This window comes from Callospermophilus lateralis, chromosome 2 (genome assembly GCF_048772815.1).
Source record: "Callospermophilus lateralis isolate mCalLat2 chromosome 2, mCalLat2.hap1, whole genome shotgun sequence".
Taxonomy (NCBI): Eukaryota; Metazoa; Chordata; class Mammalia; order Rodentia; family Sciuridae; genus Callospermophilus; species Callospermophilus lateralis.
The window spans coordinates 123,793,815-123,814,545 of record NC_135306.1 but is presented as its reverse complement, the minus strand read 5'-3'; the positions used below and the strand labels follow the sequence as shown (position 1 = coordinate 123,814,545).

Genomic DNA, 20,731 nt, shown 5'->3' with positions numbered 1-20,731 from the left:
ATCTAGAGTTCAACTATTCCTCCCATGCTACCTCTCCCTATCCCGCTAAGAATGAGCCTCCTTATATCAAAGAAAATATTCTGCATTTGTTTTTTGGGGGGATTGGCTAACTTCACTTACCATTATCTTCTCTAATTCATCCATTTACCTGCAAATGCCAGGATTTTATTCTCTTTCACTGCTGAGTAATATTCCATTGTGTATATATTTGCCACCTTTTTTTAATCCATTCATCTATTGAAGGGCATCTAGGTTGGTTCCACAGTTTAGCTATCGTGAATTGTGCTGGTATAAATATTGATGTGGCTGTGTCCCTGTAGTATACTGTTTTTAAGTCTTTTAGGTATAGACCGAGGAGAGGGATAGCTGGGTCAAATATCAAACCCTGTTCCATATCAAACCCTGGATTTAAGACGCTCTTAACCCAGTGTCTGTGTGATACTTAGTCATCAGCTTTGTGGGTACCTCTCATCATTCTCTGACCTGCTGACTTCCTTTCTCCCAAAGCCCAATCTTTCCTGCCCATTATTTCCCACTCATGCTGCCCAGATGTGACCCAGTTAGGATACAACTGGGCCGTCACCATGTCTTACTAAGATTCAAAAATACACCAAACCAAACCTCCTCACTTTCAAAGGTTGGTCGGTGTTTCAAGTCCTGGAAAAATTAGCAAAATCTTGCTGGGCATGAATTCCCAAGTGCTTTTCAACAAAATCCAACACTAAGAATCTGAGCAAATATACACAGTCCAATACCTTTGTGATCCGACACACATTTTACAATCCTTTTTTTTTTTTAAGCCTCATTTTGTTCAATTACAATGATGGAAACATGCTATTTAAAGTCATAAATTTAGAGCACAGTAGAAAAACCTCAACCAAGTCCTACGTACATACACATCTCCCTTAAAATATTTTTCTGGTAACTTGACTGCTTATAAAAGTACAGAGGAAAAAAGGATTTCGATGTTAATAATTTATTATCTATTTTATTTTGTCCCTAATAATTGGGCCAAAGAATATCTAATTGTACTCCTTGTAAGTTAAAAGATTATCAGCCAAAAGTGGTATAGTAGAAAAAGCATGAGTTTGGGGGTTAAACAGCCTTCGGCTAGAATCCTGGTGTTTGTACTTCCTAGCTCTGCGACAAATTGTCAAGGTTCTTTTTTCTTCATTCTTGAAGAGGCAAATAAAAATATGAGAAACTATAACCCATGGTAGATACATAGAAATAAATCAAATTATATATAAACTTATAGAAATATGATAGACATTTTTTCATGACAATTAGATATCTAGAATGATGGCAAAAAGTAAGGTGACAGTATTTCTAAATTTAGTTGTAGGCAATGAAGGAAATACAAACAAATGGAAGAGGATCCCCAAGAGTGCTCTGCCTTCCCTGCAAGACAGAGTGGTTATTAGGCTGTGAATGTGTCTTTTGAGGAGGAGAGCAGAAAAACTGGGAACTTCTGGGTAAAGGGAAAGCTGGAATGGGAAGAAATGTATTTCAGTTGAGTGTCTACAAAGTTCCAGGAGTTTCACCTATGATAATCCTCAGAACAGTGTGAGGAGGCAGATATTATTGTCCCTTAGTTTCAAAGAGGTCAGCTAACTTGCCTAAGATCACACAATGAGTCATAAAGCAGAGTTTCTGATTTATCAGTAGAGTGGACTTTGTACAACTAGTCACTTCCCAGAACTCTGCCTTTCCATATTTAAAATAACAAAAGATAAGCCACACCTTCATTTCCTTTGGTATTGCTTGATGATATATTCTGAAGGGTGCCTCCACCGTAAGTCTTGATAAAAGAAGATTCTTTAACATTTCCTGTAGGACTTGTCTTCTGACAATGAATTCTATCAGTTATTCCTTCTCTGAAAAAAAGCTTGCATCACTTTTAACTTTAAAAATTTATTTTCAGTAGATATAGAATTCTAGATTGGTGCCTTTTTTTCTTTCAACACATTAAGTTTATAACTTTATTGCCTTCCAATTGCATAATTTCCATCTATATTCATGTCGTTCTTCCCTGTGGTTGTCTTTATGCCTTTTCTCTTTATCATGGTTATTTAGCAATTTGCTTGCTGTGTTAGTCAGTTTTGTGTCACTGAAACCAAAATACCTGACAATAACAAGTTAGAGAAGGAAAGATTTATTTTGGTCTAGTTCTGAAGGGCACACCCCAGGTGACCTGCTTCCTCCAGTCATACCCACCTGCCTACAGTTACCACCCAATAGCCCATTTAAATTATTAATCCATCAAATGGATTAATCTACTGATGAGGCTATGGCTGTCACCATCTAATCATTGTAGCTGTGAACATTGCTGCATTGTCTAACACATGAGCTTTTTAGAGGAACATTATAGATCCAAACCATAATATTTATGATGGATCCCAATGTGATTTTCCATGTTTATCATGTTTGACATTATTGAGCTTTTTGAGTTTGGTTATAAGTTATTTAGAATGCCTGAGCTGCTTCCTCAGGTCACTGAGCCTATGGGACTGGCTGTATGTTTTCAACTTCACTGATGTTTTTTACTTCTGTAGGGTCTGTTAGGTCAGCCAGCTTATTTTTCTTTTCAAATATGTATTTTTCAGTTCAGTTCAAGTTTCATTTGGTGGTTTTTCATATCTTTCATTTCTCTCCATATATGTTATATTTTTGACAAATTCTTGAAAATATAACTATTTGGGAAGTCCTTTTCTGCTAATTGCATCATTTGTGTAATTTCTATGTGTTTCTATTGACAACTTTCCTCCTTGTTATAAATCACATTTTCTTACTTTTTTGTATAGCTATTGACTTTTTTTTTTTCAGTATTGGAAATTAAACCTAGGACCTCATGCATGCAGGCAAGCACTCTACCCCGGAGCTAAACTCAAGCCATAAATATATATATATATATATATATATATTTTTTTTTTTTCCCTTGAAACAGAGTCTTGCCAAGTTGCCCAGGCTGGCCTTGAATTTATGATCTTCGTGCTTTAGCTTCCTGAGGAACTGGGATTACAGGCGTGTACCCTCTTGCCTGATTCTCTGGTTAATTTTTATTAGATGCTGGACATGGTGAACATGGTAGTGTTAGCTGTTTTAGATTTTTCTTTGAGAGAGAGAGAGAGAGAGAAAAACAAAATTTTAATATTTATTTTTTAGTTTTTTTCAGTGGACACATCTTTATTTTTAATGTGGTGCTGAGGATCGAACTCAGCATACCAGGCAAGCGCGCTACCGCTTGAGCCACATCCCCAGCCCTTCTTTTTTCTTTTAAAGTATTTAATTTTGTTTGTGGAGGCAGTTAAGTAATTTGCAGATCAGCATGACTTTTAAAAATTTGATTTTATGCTTTTTTAGGCTGAGTCTAGTAAAGCCTACACTCCAGGGCAAGTTAGGCTTACTTTTAATATGACTTTATTGAAAGTCCCAGGAGTTCAGTGATATCTGGATGAATGAAACTCAAACTTGTCCCAGCTCTGGGGAATCTCTGAGAATTATTTAGTTTACAGCTGTTGGTGGTATGTGGGCAGCTGTGTGTTCATCAACAGGCTCAAGGACACTCCTGTCCTGGTTTCTGGAGCAGTTTCTTTGTGCAGATCTCTCCTCTTTCATACTTCTCCTTGTGAATTAGACACATCTTTACCTTCCAAAATTTTAATCTCTTTCTCTCATTGAGACCACGATGTTCTGCTGGTTTCTCTTCCCCTATGTTACAATCTGGAAATTACCTAAAAGCAGAAAGGAGGAAAGATTTTTTTTTTAAGTGGGAATTTAACCCAGGGGTGCTTTGCCACTGAACCACATCCCCAGCCCTTTCTTGTCAGATGAAGAAGGGAGCTAGAGGATTCCAGATTCAAGAAGCAGCTTCTTCAAAGACTTACTACATACAAATGTAAAGTCAGGGCATAAAATACGAAGGAAAGAATGGCAGGAGAAGAGAAAACAAGTCATGAAGAAACTTCACTATTGTAAGTTTTATTTTTCTCTCATAAATATTCTTTTTTTTGGGGGGGGTGGCAGTACTAGGGATTGAGTTCAGGGTCTAGCTTCTACTAGGCAAGCACTCTAGCACTGAGTTATACCCCAAGGCCTTTTAAGATTTTATTTTAAGAGAGAGACAGAGCCTTGCTAAATTTCCAGGCTTTTTCTAGGTTTCCCAGGTTGACTTTGAACTTGCAATTCTTCCCTTTCAACCTAGCAAGTCATTAGGATCACAGGTGTTTCTCCTCTTTTCTAAATAATATTGCTGTGCTGCTTCATATCCAATGAATGAAATCAGCTGTTTTGTATATTTCTTTCAATCACAACAGGAAGAAAAAATCACTACTAGTACTAGTTACTCCAATCTGGAAAGAAGCAAAAATAGTCCTGGGATGTAATATTTATATACCCATGAGGAAAAAGACTTAGATTTTAATCCCCATGAACTAGGACTTCTCTATCATGAGTGAAGACAGCCCTTTTTCTTTGGTACATCATGGCCTTCTTAAACATTTTGATATTCTAACAACACTAGTGGTATAATCTAGAACATCACCCACAGAGTTGATGCATCAACTGAAGAGAGTATTACTCATGCTTCTTAGGGAATAACCCATTAACTTTCAGGTTGTCTCTTCAGTCTATGCACTAAAGAATCTAACAGTTGGATTGCTGGTCTGGATTCCTTTATAAGGCCTTTATTCCATCCCATTATCTACTGGACATGTCCACCTGGCTGTCCAAAGGCTCCCCAGACTCAAAAGACCCAATTTATTTCCATTGCATTAACCATACCTCCATCTCCTCCACATTCTGCCATTCCTTCTCTATTCCCTATTCTAGATTGCTTCTTAAACCAGATGTTTAAAAAATCAGCCCATATTATTACTTTCCAGCCATAGTCCACATGCAAAGCAGTCACCAAACCCTGTGAACTCTCCTCTTTAGCAAGTGCTCATAACCATCCTTCCCCTGACTATAACTCGGTTTTTAGTTTTTCCTGCACGAACTACTGTAATAATAAAATAGTGATCTCCTCTGCACCTAGCCTTAATTCCTTCTGATCCATCTTTCAAACTTCCATCAAAAATATCTTTCATGCAATTTAGTCATTTCTGCTTATTTAAATCCTTCAATAAAGCCATATCACAGCCAGGTTGTGGTAGCACATGCCTGTAAATCCCAGCTATTTAAAAGAGTGAGGCAAGAGAAAGTCAAACTGGAAGCCAGCCTGGAAATTTAGCAAGGCTCTGTCTCTCTCTTAAAATAAAATCTTAAAAGGCCTTGGGGTATAACTCAGTGTTAGAGTGCTTGCCTAGTAGAAGCAACACTTTGAACTTAATTCCCAGTTCTGTCCCCCACAAAAAAGAATATTTATGAGAGAAAAATAAAATTTACAATAGTGAAGTTTCTTCATGACTTGTTTCCCTTCTCCTGCCATTCTTTCCCTTGTATTTAATGCCCTGACTTTACATTTGTATGTAGTAAGTCTTTGAAGAAGCTGCTTCTTGAATCTGGAATCCTCTAGCTCCCTTCTTCATCCAACAAGTCTCTCTCATATTTTATAAGACATCCCGATATTATTTCACACAGTAAGTTGTTCTGTGGTTCCCGAATCTTTCTGCATAGACCCATTCATTTCTGTCTTCTATCTGCTTTTATTAGTCTACCTACCACATTGAAGTATGATTTTTGCTTATATGTCCATCTTTTTGTGTTTTTACCATATTTTGTGCCTTTGGAAACAGATTCTTTGACATCTTTGAATCCCCCATACCTATCACAGGGAATCTAGCATTGTAAATATTTTTGAGTAGATGAACAAAGTTTTAAAAAGTGAAACTATGAAATTATATGCAACCCAGGTGCATATATCCTTTTTTCATTTGTTTTATACAAGGACGATGTATAAGGAGATCGGTAGAATCAGGAAAATAGAAGTTGACCACTAGCGTAAGGTCTTCTCCACCTAGCACTCCGTGGGGTGGGCAGGCCTACTATCTTTCCTATTGGCTAACTAGTGCTAAACTCTGATTCCCAAAAGGTGGAAAATATGACAATGCAGATACATAATGAGCTGGTTAAAGATATAAGTTAACTCGGTATGTTAGTTGGCTTTCCATCATTATAACAAATAACTGTGATAACCAACTTATAAAGAGGATAGGTTTATTTTGACTCTCAGTTTTGGAGGATTCTGTCCATGGATGACTGGAAGCCAGCCTGTGGGGAGACAGCATATCATGGTAAAGAACTTGTGCTGGAATAAAGCCATAGAATTCCTGGCCAGGAAGCAAAAGAGAAAGAGATACTGGGGTCTTATATTCCCCTTCCAGGGCGTGTCCTCAGTGACCCAAAACCACCAACAAGGCTCCTCCTCATGGGGGGTTCTGCCTCTTTCCAATAGCTCCATGGGATAGGGACTAAGCTTGTAACACGTGGGCCTCTGGGGAACATTCTAGATCCAAACTATAACATTTCCATAAGATTCCACCATGTCTCAGTAGCATCCGCTAACTAAAGAGATAATTGGTTCCAAGAAGGGTCTGAAGAGTAGATACATAAGCAGTAAGGAATGTTGAAATGAATTTTCTAATAATGTGAATGGATCAATGTCTTATAGGGTAGTAAAATAAGATGTTTAAGGTCATCTCTTCTAATAGGCACAAATCAATTGTATCTTTGATAGGTAACATTTATATCATTATAGAAGGAGCCATTTGCATTACTATCAGTTTTATATCACTTTTAATTCTATCTTTACAGGCTTATACAAGAGTCTAGTCAGCAGTGTTCGCCTTCCAAAAGATCTTCTAGAACATGTCCAGCTCTCCATTGTAAAGACATTTGTGATTTCCAAGTCTTAGACACTTCTTTTCTGACATCAGCAAGATAACACTACTTTCTTTCCCCAGGAGGAAAAAAAACATATTCTCCATACTAGATATAAACCAAGCTTAGTCATTAAGGACTTTTAATTGAAAATCCAAGTGAAAATGCAAAGCATTATAGGATGGAGTGCTGGGAATTTTGCTTTAGTTCATTCTTGCTACTTTATAAAATCTGAATGACATAATCTTGTAGCAGTTAATAACACAAATTCTGGGGGCAGAGTGCCCACTTCTGAATTGAAGTTCCAAGGGTATGTGACCTTGGGGGAGTGAATTTCTTGATGCCTCAGTTTCCTCACTTGAACAAATGAGGTGATAATCTTACCTCATGCTTGTAATAAGGGTTAAGTGATCTAATTTGCGTGTGTGTGTGTGTGTGTGTGTGTGTGTGTGTGTAGCACTGGGATCAGTGCCAACACACAGTTAACACTTAAAGGGCTTGTTTGACGAGTTTTTAAAATATAATACAGATAAAGGTTAAGGGGAGAAAGATTCACATCTGAAATCTTTGAAAGCGTTTCTCATGAAATGAGAGGGCTGTACTCTGGGTCAGTTCTGACATCATTTAGGATAAACTGCTTCCTCCAGAATTACCTAAGGCCAAATACAGTGCAACCCTGATACAATTCAATTTTCTTCTGATGCTACTCCTCTAAGGAAGTTCTGTCTTTTGAAGGAAGTCCAGCATCTAGTTTCCTGTGGGGAATAACATTTCATCTAGGGATGACTTGACCCTACTCCTTGCAAAGACAATTCTAGAATTATTCTGAAGGAATGCATAATCGAGTTGAGAATGGATCTAAAATAGGAAGGATAAAGAGCTTCTTCCCCAACTAGATTCTTTCTGTTCCTCATAGTCCCCCTGATTTCAGTTCATTCCTCTTGTCAAAAATGATCATCTGACATGAAGTGGGTTTAACTATATCTTGGATCTTGAGCACATAAATTAACTTAAAAACTGGAAGCATGTCATAAGCCATAAACTATTAGTGAGAGCTAATGCAGAAGACAGGGAGGATGTGTCAAGATAGTCAACAAAATTGATATGAGACAGTCATTTGCTCTCTACCAGCATTTGCTCTCCATATATTTTGAAATTTTTCTTCTACAGCAAACCAATATGGTGAGGACCACTAATATTCCTCCTAAATTTAAGGAAGCTTAGACTTAATTGCTTATCAGGGTCACACAGTAATTCATAGTCCCCAGTGTGATGTGAAACGTGAACTACCCAGTAAATTCCATCAGAATGGAAGCAACCATTCCATCCCTTCTCCTCTCTTGTCTTTGGTCATACACTGTAGTTACTCCTCAGCGTTGTGTACAGGTTAGAGAATGCTTTCTTGTCTCGAGACCACGGAAACAGGTGACCTTACACAAGTGACCAAAAGGAATCTAAAATTTTTGTGTTTATAGTTGTCATATATCTATTTGCTCCTTGGTATAGTCACAGAAAGACTTTAGAGATAGGTCCAGAGCTATTTTCAAAACATGTTGTTTTTCAATTAAAAAAATATTAAAAAACCAAATGCTCCCTTTAAAATTTTTATTTGAGAAAAAATTTAGTTAAACCAAAGAAGTAATCATAACTTCTCAGCCCAAGATTATTAGAAACCAACTTACAGAGCAGCCTCTAAAAGGTATTTTGTGGACCTTGAAGGTATCTATTCTCAAACTTAATAGTAGAGTCAAGCAAAAATTGACAGTAAAGGTTTACATTTTGCATAATCATTTATCTATACAATCATTTTCTTGTGGCCTATAGATTTTACTTTATGGTACATATCATCATGTAGTGGTACCCTGAGCACATAGAAAATATGCAATAAATACTTATTAAACTGAAATTGAATTAACAAGCACCATGAATTACATAATTTCTAACAACCAAACCAGTTACTGCTTCTCAGCCTTTTGGTAACACGATGTAACATAACATCATATTTAAGTTGGGTAGATCCTTGGAAGAAATAGTAGTCTCCTAAAAATAAAAACAGATTAAATTATTTAATTTTACCCTTGTATTTCTTTAGGAAAAAAATCTGTTTTTATAGATTACCTAGATTAGATGAGATGGGATTTAAAAATATAAATATTGGGGGACTCTTGGCTTAGTATTCTGCCCCTGGATATCTACCCAGAACCAATCACATACAGGGTGCAGGACTCAAGAGTGGCTACTGTGGCCAGGTGGGGCACATATAGACCTTGATGGAGAAAAATAGACTTAGGGAAAGAAAAAAATAATCTGAGATCAATTGAAAAGTTATGCTTAGGCTGAACCTGAAGATATTCACAACACAAACTTGAACTTCTTTCCTCATTCCACCTCACTCCCAGACCATGAGGATGGATGAGGATAAAAGTGACTAAAAAGAAAAGGTAAAGAATGTAAGGTGTAAGAAAATATGAGTCCAGGCTTGCCATGGGCTCACTGCACACACTAGGCAGCCAATGGAGTCACAGGAAACTCCAGGGGCTCAGACACAGGAGGACTAGCAGTGAACATGTCCCCCTGCTTGCCAGACCTCCCTTGGACAGTGCTGGTGCCACTGCCCACTCATTTTTCTATCCTGTCTTCTCAGTCACACACAAGGTGTTTTCCTTCTGTGGCCCTATCAAGAATTCAGAGTTCCTCCCCTTTCCTATGTGGAGCTCATTCTCTGATCTTGGAGTTTTAAAATCTAGTTTAAGTGTTGGTAGGATTTCCAGTCTACTTACTTTTGAAATAGAAGACTGCATCAATTTTAGACCCAATTCCTGGGAAGTTCTTGGTAATCTGTCGGGGATAACCAGGGTCCATGCGCTGATTCCTCTCATCATACCTGAGTAGAGAAATAACCAGCAGGAACTCAATCAGAAAATGGATCATATAACATGAGCCTTAAACCTGTCTTCTCTCCTGGAAGATTTTTTTTTTTTCTGGAAAGGTTTTAACTATACTGTTAAAGTAAAACAGGGACCTAAACAGATCTCTGCTTCACTCTAAGTCCTTATATGACTCCAACCCTAGGCTGCTGACTCTAGTCAAGCCTTTCTACTACCCCACACTGCTTCCCCCAAAGCTGAGTCCTCCTTTATGCAGCCTGGAATTGAAGGTGATTTGCTACAGCACAAGACCCCACTGAACAAATATTTGTTTGCATGACATTGTCTTCTTTTCAAAAGCTTACTACTGAGACAAAATCAACAATTTCCTCCCAGAAGATAACAGAAGAGGCAAGGGTTTACTATCCATGGGCCCAAAGGATTTTGAACATTAAATGTTAATGATGATGGGCTACAAAATACTATACCAGTTAGTGAACACAAAGTTCTATTTTCTAAAATCGAAAGTTCTACTTCTCAAAAAAAGGCTAAGATTGGTGGACAAAGATGTCATAAGCAAGTGGTAGTCAACTGAAATTAAATGTTGAACTTTAGATTTTCAAAAGAAAAATAGAATTTTGCTAATGGCACGTGTCTGTAATCCCAGCTACTTGGGAGGCTGAGGCAGGAGGAGCAAGTTGGAGGTTAGCCATGACAGCTTACTCAGAATCTGTCTCAAAATAAAAAGGGTTGGGGGTGTAGCTCAATGGTAGAGTACTTGCCTAGCATGCATGAGGTCCTGGGTTTAATTCCCAGTACCAACAAAACAAAAATGAAAAAGAAAAAAATTAGAGAATAGAAATTATATTGTAGCCTTCTTAATACATTCTGTTATTCCTCATGCTAATCAGGTAAGCAATCTGGGAAATGGCTGGTTTGCGAAGAAGTTATAGATGAATCAGTCATACTTCAAAATTAGATTTTTGAGACAAAACCAGACAATCATCAGATATACTGCTGGCCATTCAGGATCTCCTGCCATTCTAAGGATGGTTTCCTCCCTTACCTTTTGGGTCCAGTGATCACAAAAAGGAGTCCAGAAATCCAAAATGACTGTGCACTAAATACTAGTTCTCACACATCTATAAAACTATTTTCTAGTGTTTCCACTATGATTAATACTATAACATCTCATTTAATGTGTTTCTTTTGGGAGTGATATGGGCCAAATTATATTGTTATATTGTATGTTGTGTGCATGTATGAATATGTAACAATGAATCCCATCAGTAGGTACAACTATAATGCATCAGTAAAAAATGTGGGGGGAAAATAAAGTGTTTCTATTTATTTTTAAGATTTATTTATCTCTTTTATGTACTGTTGGAGATCAAAGCGAGGGCCTCACGCATGCTAGACAAGTGCTCTACCACTGAGCAAAATGCTTTTTTTAAAAAATACATTTTATACTATTCTTATATATCAGAAACCCACAGCAAAGAGAAAAGAACTAGGTTGAAAATGACTATTTCAGTCCTATGTTCTCTCGATTCCTTTCCCAAGAAGGTCAAGGATCTTTAAGAATTTGCATCAAAAAACTACTTCTTTTTTTCAAAAAAGTTTCCCAAATTTTCTATTCATACATTATGATTATACACAATAGTGAGAATCACTGTGACACATTTGTACATGCACCTAACATACCAGTCAGTTTTCATTCCTCCCCTTTCTCTCCCTCCCCTGGGTCCCTGTTCTCTGTTCTTTAGAAGAAGTACCTTCTGGAAAGATCCATTCCATGCCTGTTTCACAAATCTTAGAGGTCAAAGCTAAAGCTCACCTCCAATACCAGCTATTTACAAAGAAGTAGGTCTTGTAGAGAAGTGGGTTGAAGACAGCACCATCAATTTTTTTCACATATTCAGGAAAGCCCAGCGAATATATGCTCTTTGGATAGTTTGGCTGCAGTCTCAAATTGCTAAGTAACCAGTACTTGTCATCTGGGAAGACAAAAAGGATATATTAGGGTTACCCAGAAAGAATAATAAAAATACTGACTTACTACAAACAACATCATCTTTCCCTAGAGTTCTTAAATGTACATGGATCTTAAACATGGTCTATCTCCTACAGTTTTGTGTTTTTTTCCCACAAATATCAGCACCTTATATTTTACAAACTAGCCCCCCAAATTCTATTTCCTGTGGAGTTAGGGTACTTTTGGTTCAGAGCTACCATTAATAAAATCTGGAGTGCTTTTTTGATCTATATCAATAAAAAAATAGTAGTTTTTCCTTAATTTGGCAAAACTAAACATTGGAATTACCTTTAAAAAGAAAAACTTGATTTCTGGCTTCAATTTCATATGCAGCTTGAATGCCAGAAGGCAGGGTTGGCCATAAGGAAGATACTGAACTAATGCCGGTCTTTGATGTCTCAGGAATCTTCCACCAGAAGAACCTGCCATGAAAGGCATTTGACACGTTAGCCACTGTTACAGACTCAAGTACCGTGAATGTGAACAGGAAGGACCTGTGAAATCAGTTATTGTTTCCTCCCTCCCTTCCTCCCTCCCTCCTTTCCTTCCTTCCTTCTTCTCTTTTTGAGATGAGGGCCTCACTATGTTGCCCAGACTGGACTCAGATTCCTGGACTCAAGGGGTCTTCCCTCCTCAACCTCCAACATATCTGTGACGACAGGTGGCCGCCACAGCTCTTGGTTAAGAGTTGATACATCATTCCACTATCTGCACATTCTAGTCCATGGATGTCTCAGTGGGAGCACCACAGGAGAAGACCTTAATCGATTGTTGATAGTGAGAATGACTTTTACAGGCAATCTGAGATACGGAAATAATCTGGAACTTGGAATCTAGCGATCTAAGGTTCTAACCTGGCCTCCCGGCTCGTTCACCAGTTTTATAACTGGGAGTTACCTAATCTTAGATGTCTGTTTTATAATTTCAAAAAAGAAAAAAAAAAAATACCAGAATATTGGTCCTACCTACCAAATATCAATCTTCCCCACTGCCCTCCCTGCAAAATCTACCTCAATCTGTGTTCCAAGGCAGAAGTTGTAAGGCATCCTGGAGAAAATCTTTTGCATAGCAGCTCCTTAACTCCCAACTTCACTATCTTTTTCTATAACTAAAATAGTTGGGCTTTTCTGCTTCCTGTCTTCTAACTTCCCAACCCAGATTCTTACTGTAAATCCATTTTTGCACACTAGTTTTCTAGTTAATACAAACATAATCATACCAATTTCTTGCTTTAAAATCTGTAAGATCTTTCCTCTGTCTATTGAACCAAATTCAAGTCACTGCTTACAAGTTTCATCTACCTCACTTCAACTATTCTCTGATCAACAAAAAAAGACAAGGGCTGGGGATGTGGCTCAAGCGGTAGCATGCTCGCCTGGCATGCCTGCGGCCCGGGTTTGATCCTCAGCACCACAAAAACAAAGATGTTGTGTCTGCCGAAAACTAAAAAATAAATATTAAAATTCTCTCTCTCTCTCTCTGAACAAAACAAAGCCCTGGATATTGGGTAGATATGAAAATGGTCCTACCTGTCTTTAAAGAAAATAATTTTATCTCCCAATGTAGTGGCAGCATCAAAACTCAAGTTGGGGTCACAGACAGCTGGCTTTGGTCTGTCCGGATTTGGCATAGGTTGGTGCTTCTCTGGGCCTCCTAAAAATACATTTCAAGAAACATTAGTAAAAATTGCGCATTTTAATTCCTAAGAGAAAGAACCATATTTTTAAAAAAACATGCCATATTCTTGGTGACAAAATGCATCAATGTTAATTTAAGTGTTCTATAAAATTCATAAGATGTATATGCTAAGGATTTTTTCCCATATAGTTGCATATCATGGAGGAGAATAATCTGATTTTTGTGATTGTTAGATCATTTTCTCCATGTGCCTCTTCAATGGGGCAATGGCATGTCGGGTAGAAAGGACAACACACCAAGGCCTCAGGTTTCGCCTGAAATTACACCCCAGGTCTTTTGTCTCCATATGGAATATGAGCATGTTATCTATGCTACTTACCTCCTTCCAAAGGTTCAATAGAAAAGGAAGTAAAGTTTCATCCTATTGTAGATACTCCTAGAATGTTTATAAGTGTAACTAACTTTGTATGGCAAAATGACATGGAGGTTCAACTCACCGTAGAGGGACTGAATGCCACGAATGTCATCAGAAGACAGGTGAAATGTGTTGGGGTCGAGATAACCATAGTTGGGGTACATTATTGCCTTTCGATCATTGGAATGCCCAAGTCCCAAGGAATGCCCAAGTTCATGGACAGCAACAAGGAATAAGTTTCTGCCTGGGAAGAAATCAACCAAAGGGGATAAAGTATGAAATACATAGTCATCTTATTTTAAAATGACTCATAAAATTACAAGTTTCATCTACTTATGAAGTATCATGATTCTATCTATATCTATATCATCTATATGTATATCTTTTTCTATATCTATATTATCTATATCTATCTCTATATCTATATAAATAGATATATCTATATAAATAGATATATAGATAGATATAGAAATATAGGTACAGATACATTTGTATCTATACCTATATCTATCTATCTATATATATATATATGCAATGTTTCTTTGTGGGGAAAGCATTCAAAATTATTTCTTCAAGCTTTTTGAAATATGTACTACAATATTGTTATCTATAGTCACCCTTCTGTACAATAGCATACCAAAACTTCTTACTCCTACCTAACTATAACTTAGTACCATTGATCAACCTTTCCCACTTCTTTCCTTCCCTATGTTCTCTTTAGCCTCTGGAAACCACTATCCTACTCACAACTTTTATGAGATCAACTTTTTCAGACTCCACTTGTTAGTAAGATCATGTGGTACTTGTTTTTCTGTGCCAGTTTTTCACTTAATGACTTCCAGTTCCATTCAGTGATAGGACTTCATACTTTTTATAGCTGAATAGTATTCCACTATGTATATATAATGCATTCTTTATCTATTCATCAGTTGATGGATACTTAACTTTACATTTCTTACCTTGGAATTCTGAAGACAATAACATAATATCTGAGACAGTGAAAGTACTGATTTCCTCACTCTCTTAAATAGGGTTTCTTAAAATCAACATTATTGACATTATAGGTCAGATAATTCTTTGTACAGGGTAGTCCTTTGCATTATAGCTGTTTGGAAATCTCTAGTTGTACCGCTAAATGCTAAATGCTAATGGCAAACCCCCTCTATTTTTGACAACAACAAAAATATCTCCTGGGAGGGGAAAATTTGCTCAGGATCACTGAACTAGTGGGCAAATGAAATGTATTCTGTTGTGAAAATTCCTAGAATAACTCATAGCTGTGTTCAGTAATTAACTCATTGCTTCTAATCATTCTTAACTAATGCAAGGTGTGTTTGTTTCAACCACTTGGGAGAATGAGCAAGAGGATCACTTGAGCCTAGGAGTTCAAGGTCAGCCTGGGCATGTAGAGAGAGCTTGTCTCTCAAAAAAAAAAAAAAAAAGGTGGTGGGGTTAAGGGGGAGAAATAGATAGAGGTTGTTATAACTCAATGGTAGAGCACTCACCTAGTAGGCCCTGGGTTCAATCCCAAAAATATCAAAAAAAAAAAAAAAAGTAATTCCCAAGTCCCATGACTCTACCTATACTCAGCTTTTACTCCTTTTTTTGTTTTGTTTTATTTTTTGGTACTAGGGATTGAACCAGCACTTTGAACAAGCTAGACAAGCATCCCACCACTGAGCTACACTGCCAGCCCTATTTTAAAATTATTTTGAGACAGGGTCTCACCAAGTTGCCCAGGCTAAACTTGGACTTGAAATTTTCCTGCATCAGAGTTTTAAGCAGCTAGTATTATAGGTCTGCACTACCATGTCTGATTGCTTTTACTCTTTATCCAGCTTCAGTGAATATAGAAAGGTCTTTGGTAACCATTCTTTACTAGACCCACATGTGAGGCTATCTATCCATAAGTTCCAGGTACTATGAATGACTGAGAAATACAGCACACTGTGTCTAATCCTTACCCAACTCAAGAAAACCACCAGCTCATCATTTATATATCAAGAGGACCGGGGCTGGGGCTGTAGCTCAGTGACAGAGCACCTGCCTTGCACATGTGAGGCACTGGGTTTGATTCTCAGCACCACATAAAAATAAACAAGAAAGAGGACCCAAAGGGTCAATCGATCAAATTAAGTGCTTGAGTCAAGATCAAATCCAAATTTCTTGGCTCAGAAGCTCATGATTTTTACTACACACAATTCTAAATATAATTAAAGGCACTAATATAATTTGGACTAAAAAGTTATAATCATGCTTGTTTGTTATTTCTATATGTCTTAGAGGATTCACTTTTGTTAGTAAAAGAGGGAAGAAAGGTATGCCCCTTCTCCCCAATTTCTAAATTCTCAAGATTTAAATAACTCCTGACATTTTGTGTTTTACATCTATGTCTACTGTTTTGTTTTGTCTTGTTTTGTTTTTTCCTGTAACAAAACTATATCTCAGAAGAAATGATTTGTCTGAATCACGCACCACTTGGGACTCCTGAAATACCTACCACCAGGTAACTAGGTGAAGAGTCCACACCTCTCCTGCAGAGGGTCCAGGCACACAGGCTATGCACAACCTTAACCCAGGCCCAGCAACTAACTCAGAGAGCTGTCATTCTTCTCACAAATAGAAGAAGGAAGCTAGAACTAGGTTATTCCCTCTACTCCACATGAGACTGGGAAGAGTAAACAAAGCTTTTACAATTTGGCCTAAATCTGAATTTATTCTATTCTCAGTTCTCATGTCACTTTGTACAAACCACCACCATTAGTCCCCAACTCCAAATAACGTATTTCTGCTCATGTTCTGTCTTCTACTAGATTGCAGGCTCAATGACAGAATTGTGTCCTTCTCATCTCTGTATGTAAATACCCCATCACCCAACACCATAACAATTAGCCTAATTATTCACTTAATTTTTTGAGTCAAAAAGTTAGGTTGAGAATAAGCATTTTAAGTTATAATTTTCATAAATAACTTTTTGAAGCATAGAATCAAGTCAGTTTAAAAAACTAAGTCTAAGAACTGGGAAATACATATTCCAGTCCAGCTTTTCCACCAACTAGCCACTACCCTTCTCTTGGTATCAATTTTCTCTTGAGCTGCATTAAATACTTTTTAAAGGTCTATTAGAATTCCTAACGTTCTTTGAGGCTAGCCAGCACTAGTCTCTCATTTCAGATGAAGAGCTTACAATCCCCAAATACCCCTGGATAAAGTTTAGACATATTTAACATGTCTGGTTGAGGATTTGCAATTCAGCAAGTGCCTAATCCTACATGATCTGCCTTTAAAATACAGAAGTCCTCTTCACATCAAAAAGTCGATAAGTCTTAAGCTACATATCAGACTGGAATAGCCTTTCTGGTGGACAGAGTTTCTATAGAAATATTGCCCTACAGCCAGAGACAGGGGGATGCTGATTAGACTATCTTCTTAACTTTCTCCCTATTTACTTTCCACATAGCAAGTCATATAATCTAGAATTTTTCAGGTTAGTGATTCACCAAGTTATAGGTGAGTTTAGTTAACCATATGCATACATCTGAGACAGAGGGTGAGTTACAGTCCTTCTGCAAATGCACACAAAGTACTTCAATCATTTAAATAATTGATTTGTTGAACATTCTGCAATTTTTGTCATAGGACCACACAAGACCATGGGACTATATAATTTTGGGTTTCTCCATACAGGTCTCTAAATTCTCTATAACTTTATCTTTCTGCATCAATATGAATCTAAGAAATTATTAGCAAGTAATGAGTCAAACCCATGACCACGTCATGCTATGTGTTGGCATATACAGAATTATTAGTATTTGTGTTTGCTTTAGAGTTCATGGATTTTACTTTCCAAACCTAAATAACAGCTTTTACCTTCCCTGAGTCTACACTAATAATCTTGCTTATATCTCATAGAATTATAGTAGATTCTTAGAGATTATCTTTAAGATAATCTAGTGTAATATCCTCAATTTATAAGAGGTGAAACTGAGACTCAGCTAAAGAGTTAAATTTGATTTAGAGGCAAAATTATAGTCTGCACAAGTTTTTCCAGGTTATCATATTTTTCCAGAAGGTAGACTTTCAAAATCAGGACAGATTTTAAAATTTGTTAGGTTTAATATTTTTTCCCTACCTTTGTGATTTTTACTCCAGGTTTCTGCCTCATCAAAATGTGCATCTCCTCCAATACCAGGTCCAGGTTCATAAGCATGGGCTAAGACTCCATCTATGCCATCAAAAGGGTTGAAATCTCCATGAGCTTTTTTTTAAAAAAAAAAAAAAGGAAAGAAAATTAGTGCTTTCGTGTGTGCTATAGATCATATCAAATGAGACAGATGGATTCCAAATTCTTCACCTCCATTTGCAAAAGATATCATAATGTCAGCTTCTCCTGCATGAACCCTTCTGAATTTCAGGGGGGTCACGTCACTCCATACTTGAAAAGCTTTCTGGATGGCATAGTCAACATCCTCTTGCTTCATGTCAGGAGTGTAATTATTGATTCTTTATTCAGAAAAAAAGAGAGAGAAACATAGAAACTATATGTTAATTGTCTTATCATAATACTTCAGTTCCAAGACCCTCACTGAAGGATGAAGCATTGCATAAATCAAGAATTAAGACAAAGAACAATTTGCTTTAGTACAAACCATTTTTCCTTGGACAGCTTTCTCCTAACCAAAATCTATCTTAATTTCTCTTATTTATGACTGAAATGAAGTCATTGTGATGGATTTTCTTTCATAGATGCTTACAGCTTCTTCTCCTGCTCCCAGACTTCCACATTTGCCCATCTTGACTACTCTGTATACTTTCTCCTCTCTCTGACTTATAATTATTTCAACTTCATGCTCCTTTTATTTGAAACTTTCTTCTATTCTGCTAACTTAACCTGCAAGACACACAATTACAACTCTTCTTGAGTGAGCAATTCTTCCTTCCTTCTAGAGATAATGAATTTAAGCACAGAGATAGAGTAACAATTGAGGAAGGTCACTTCTCTACTTCCAAATTTAGGGATATATTGTATCTAAATGGCTTGGGTTTCTCAGAGTCAAACCACTAGGAAAACAGAAGAACTCACAGCTCCATACACCTGCATTACCTGTAGGTGATTTCATGCTTCTTCCACACTGGCCTTCCTTGAAATGTGCTGTAATGATGGACATCAGGCACTCCACATCTAGGTTTGTGCATCACCTCCAGAGTAGAAGTGTCCAGCTGCCCGGTCACGTTTAGCCCAAAGAACTGCTGCATTTCCTGAATTTTTTCCTTTAAGGAGTCCCTACTGATTTTCATTTTTGTCATTGGAATTGTCTCCATAAGTCCATAAAAATGATTCAGGTACATCTGGAAAAAGATACATTCAGTAATATATAACCACACGCACCTGACCCACCTGAACAGTGATATTTTCAAACTAGGTATTTTTACATTTTAATCACAGGTTAGAATGTTGTTATTTAGACAATTATTATAATGAAAAAACAGTTTAATTTATGTGTTATCAAAAACATGTCAGAACTTACTAGATTTATTTCTAGAAGCCCGGTGGGGGCAAAAATCTTTGTTTCTACTTCTTCAAACTTGTTTCTACTCCTTTGAAAATATTTTAGCATTTAGTATATTATGTTATTTGATAAATGACAAAAATCTTCATTGCTAGAATGCTTAAAGTGTTAATTTAAGCTGGGATAAAACTTTCTTGCTTGACTTGGGATGCAATTCGTGGTAGACGGCTTGCCTAGCATGCTCTTAAGCCCTAAGTTCCATCCTCAGTACTACAAAAAAAAAAAAAAATCCTTGTTTAAAAATACAAAGTTTGGACACAATGGACAACTATGATAAGTTCAAAGTTAAAATAATTTTAGAAAATAGAACCATGCATGGAAGCACATGCTTGTAGTTCCAGTTATGTGGGAGGCTAAGGTGAGAGCATCACTTCAGCTCAAGAGTTTGAAGCCAGCCTATGTTAAAAAAAAAATCAAGTTACTTTTAGAAAATAAGAGATCCAGCTCTTTTAGTCATAAAGCACATAAGAATTGAAAGTAATATTTTTAAGAAAAAGGCTTATGAAGAAATATCTGGGATGAAGAAGGGTAATGGGAGTATTTTGAAATTATCATGGCAGCTGATGTGGTTAAATTGGTCAATCCACCAGACAATCTCAGACTGTTAATTGGCATAGATGACTAATGTAAAATATTATAACAGAATTATACTGAACTGAAAGTCCTTGGTCAAAACTTTTTAGAGAAAGGGACAAATGTCACTTACCCATTTCATAACACTCCTTCAAAACTAATACTTTCTTTATATTTCTCTTTAGCAAAGAAAAAATTCAATGCTGAAAGTAAACAGCCTAATAGAACAGTTTTCAAATAGCCTTTTTCAAAATAAAACAAGTAAATGTAATAAAGACAAAAATCAGGCTAGATAAATACTATAGTGACAATACTTACTTCAGCAAATTCCTCATCCATTTCTGTTGGGCTTATTACTTTGGCTTGGGAAGCAGCTCCAAGCTCAGTGACCCACAGGACCAGAATCAACAGAAGAAGCTTCATTGTTAACTTCTCCCTCCAGAAGAGCTTAACTCAATTTACTCTGCGCTATTGTAGTTCAAGTTCCTTATATGTCCCTTTTTATATAACTCTTAGGCCAGACTCTTTGAATATGAAATCCTTTGAGTGACTCACAGTTGATATCATCCCTTGATTTATCTCAAAAACATGCAAGCATGACCTTATTTAACTAACAATGGGTCAATCCGCATTAACCCATCATTCACCTAGGTATCTCATAGTATATTTCTGCAAAATACTAAGTTCTTTCACCCCTATGAAATAAGCCCTTCTTTAAGAAAAGAAAAAAGAAAAAGCTGAGCATCTAAAATATAAAGATAACTTAAAAACACATTTTTATAAAGTTTAGTAATCTCAGTTTTAATTATAATAT

General features: G+C 36.8%; 1 protein-coding gene and 1 non-coding gene across 3 annotated transcripts; one reads left to right on the top strand and one right to left on the bottom strand.

Moving 5' to 3' along the window:
* Positions 1-8,758: 8,758 nt before the first annotated feature.
* Positions 8,759-19,114, bottom strand: Mmp12 (matrix metallopeptidase 12). 2 transcript variants are annotated; one of them, XM_076843829.1, is made up of 9 exons: positions 18,879-19,114; positions 18,129-18,277; positions 17,907-18,032; positions 13,857-14,018; positions 13,251-13,374; positions 12,010-12,143; positions 11,524-11,683; positions 9,600-9,703; positions 8,759-8,859 (listed from the first exon to the last, which is right to left on the bottom strand). In XM_076843829.1, the coding sequence occupies exons 1-9, from the start codon at positions 19,094-19,096 to the stop codon at positions 8,759-8,761; spliced, it is 1,278 nt and encodes a 425-aa protein (XP_076699944.1). In that variant the 5' UTR covers positions 19,097-19,114. The 2 variants fall into 2 exon arrangements, with proteins under 2 accessions (XP_076699944.1, XP_076699945.1); XM_076843830.1 differs by having other exon boundaries at positions 8,759-8,856; positions 9,594-9,703; positions 18,879-19,102.
* Trnaa-agc (transfer RNA alanine (anticodon AGC)) lies at positions 10,436-10,510 on the top strand. The gene has a single exon. It is a non-coding gene; the product is annotated as a tRNA-Ala (tRNA).
* Positions 19,115-20,731: the final 1,617 nt, after the last annotated feature.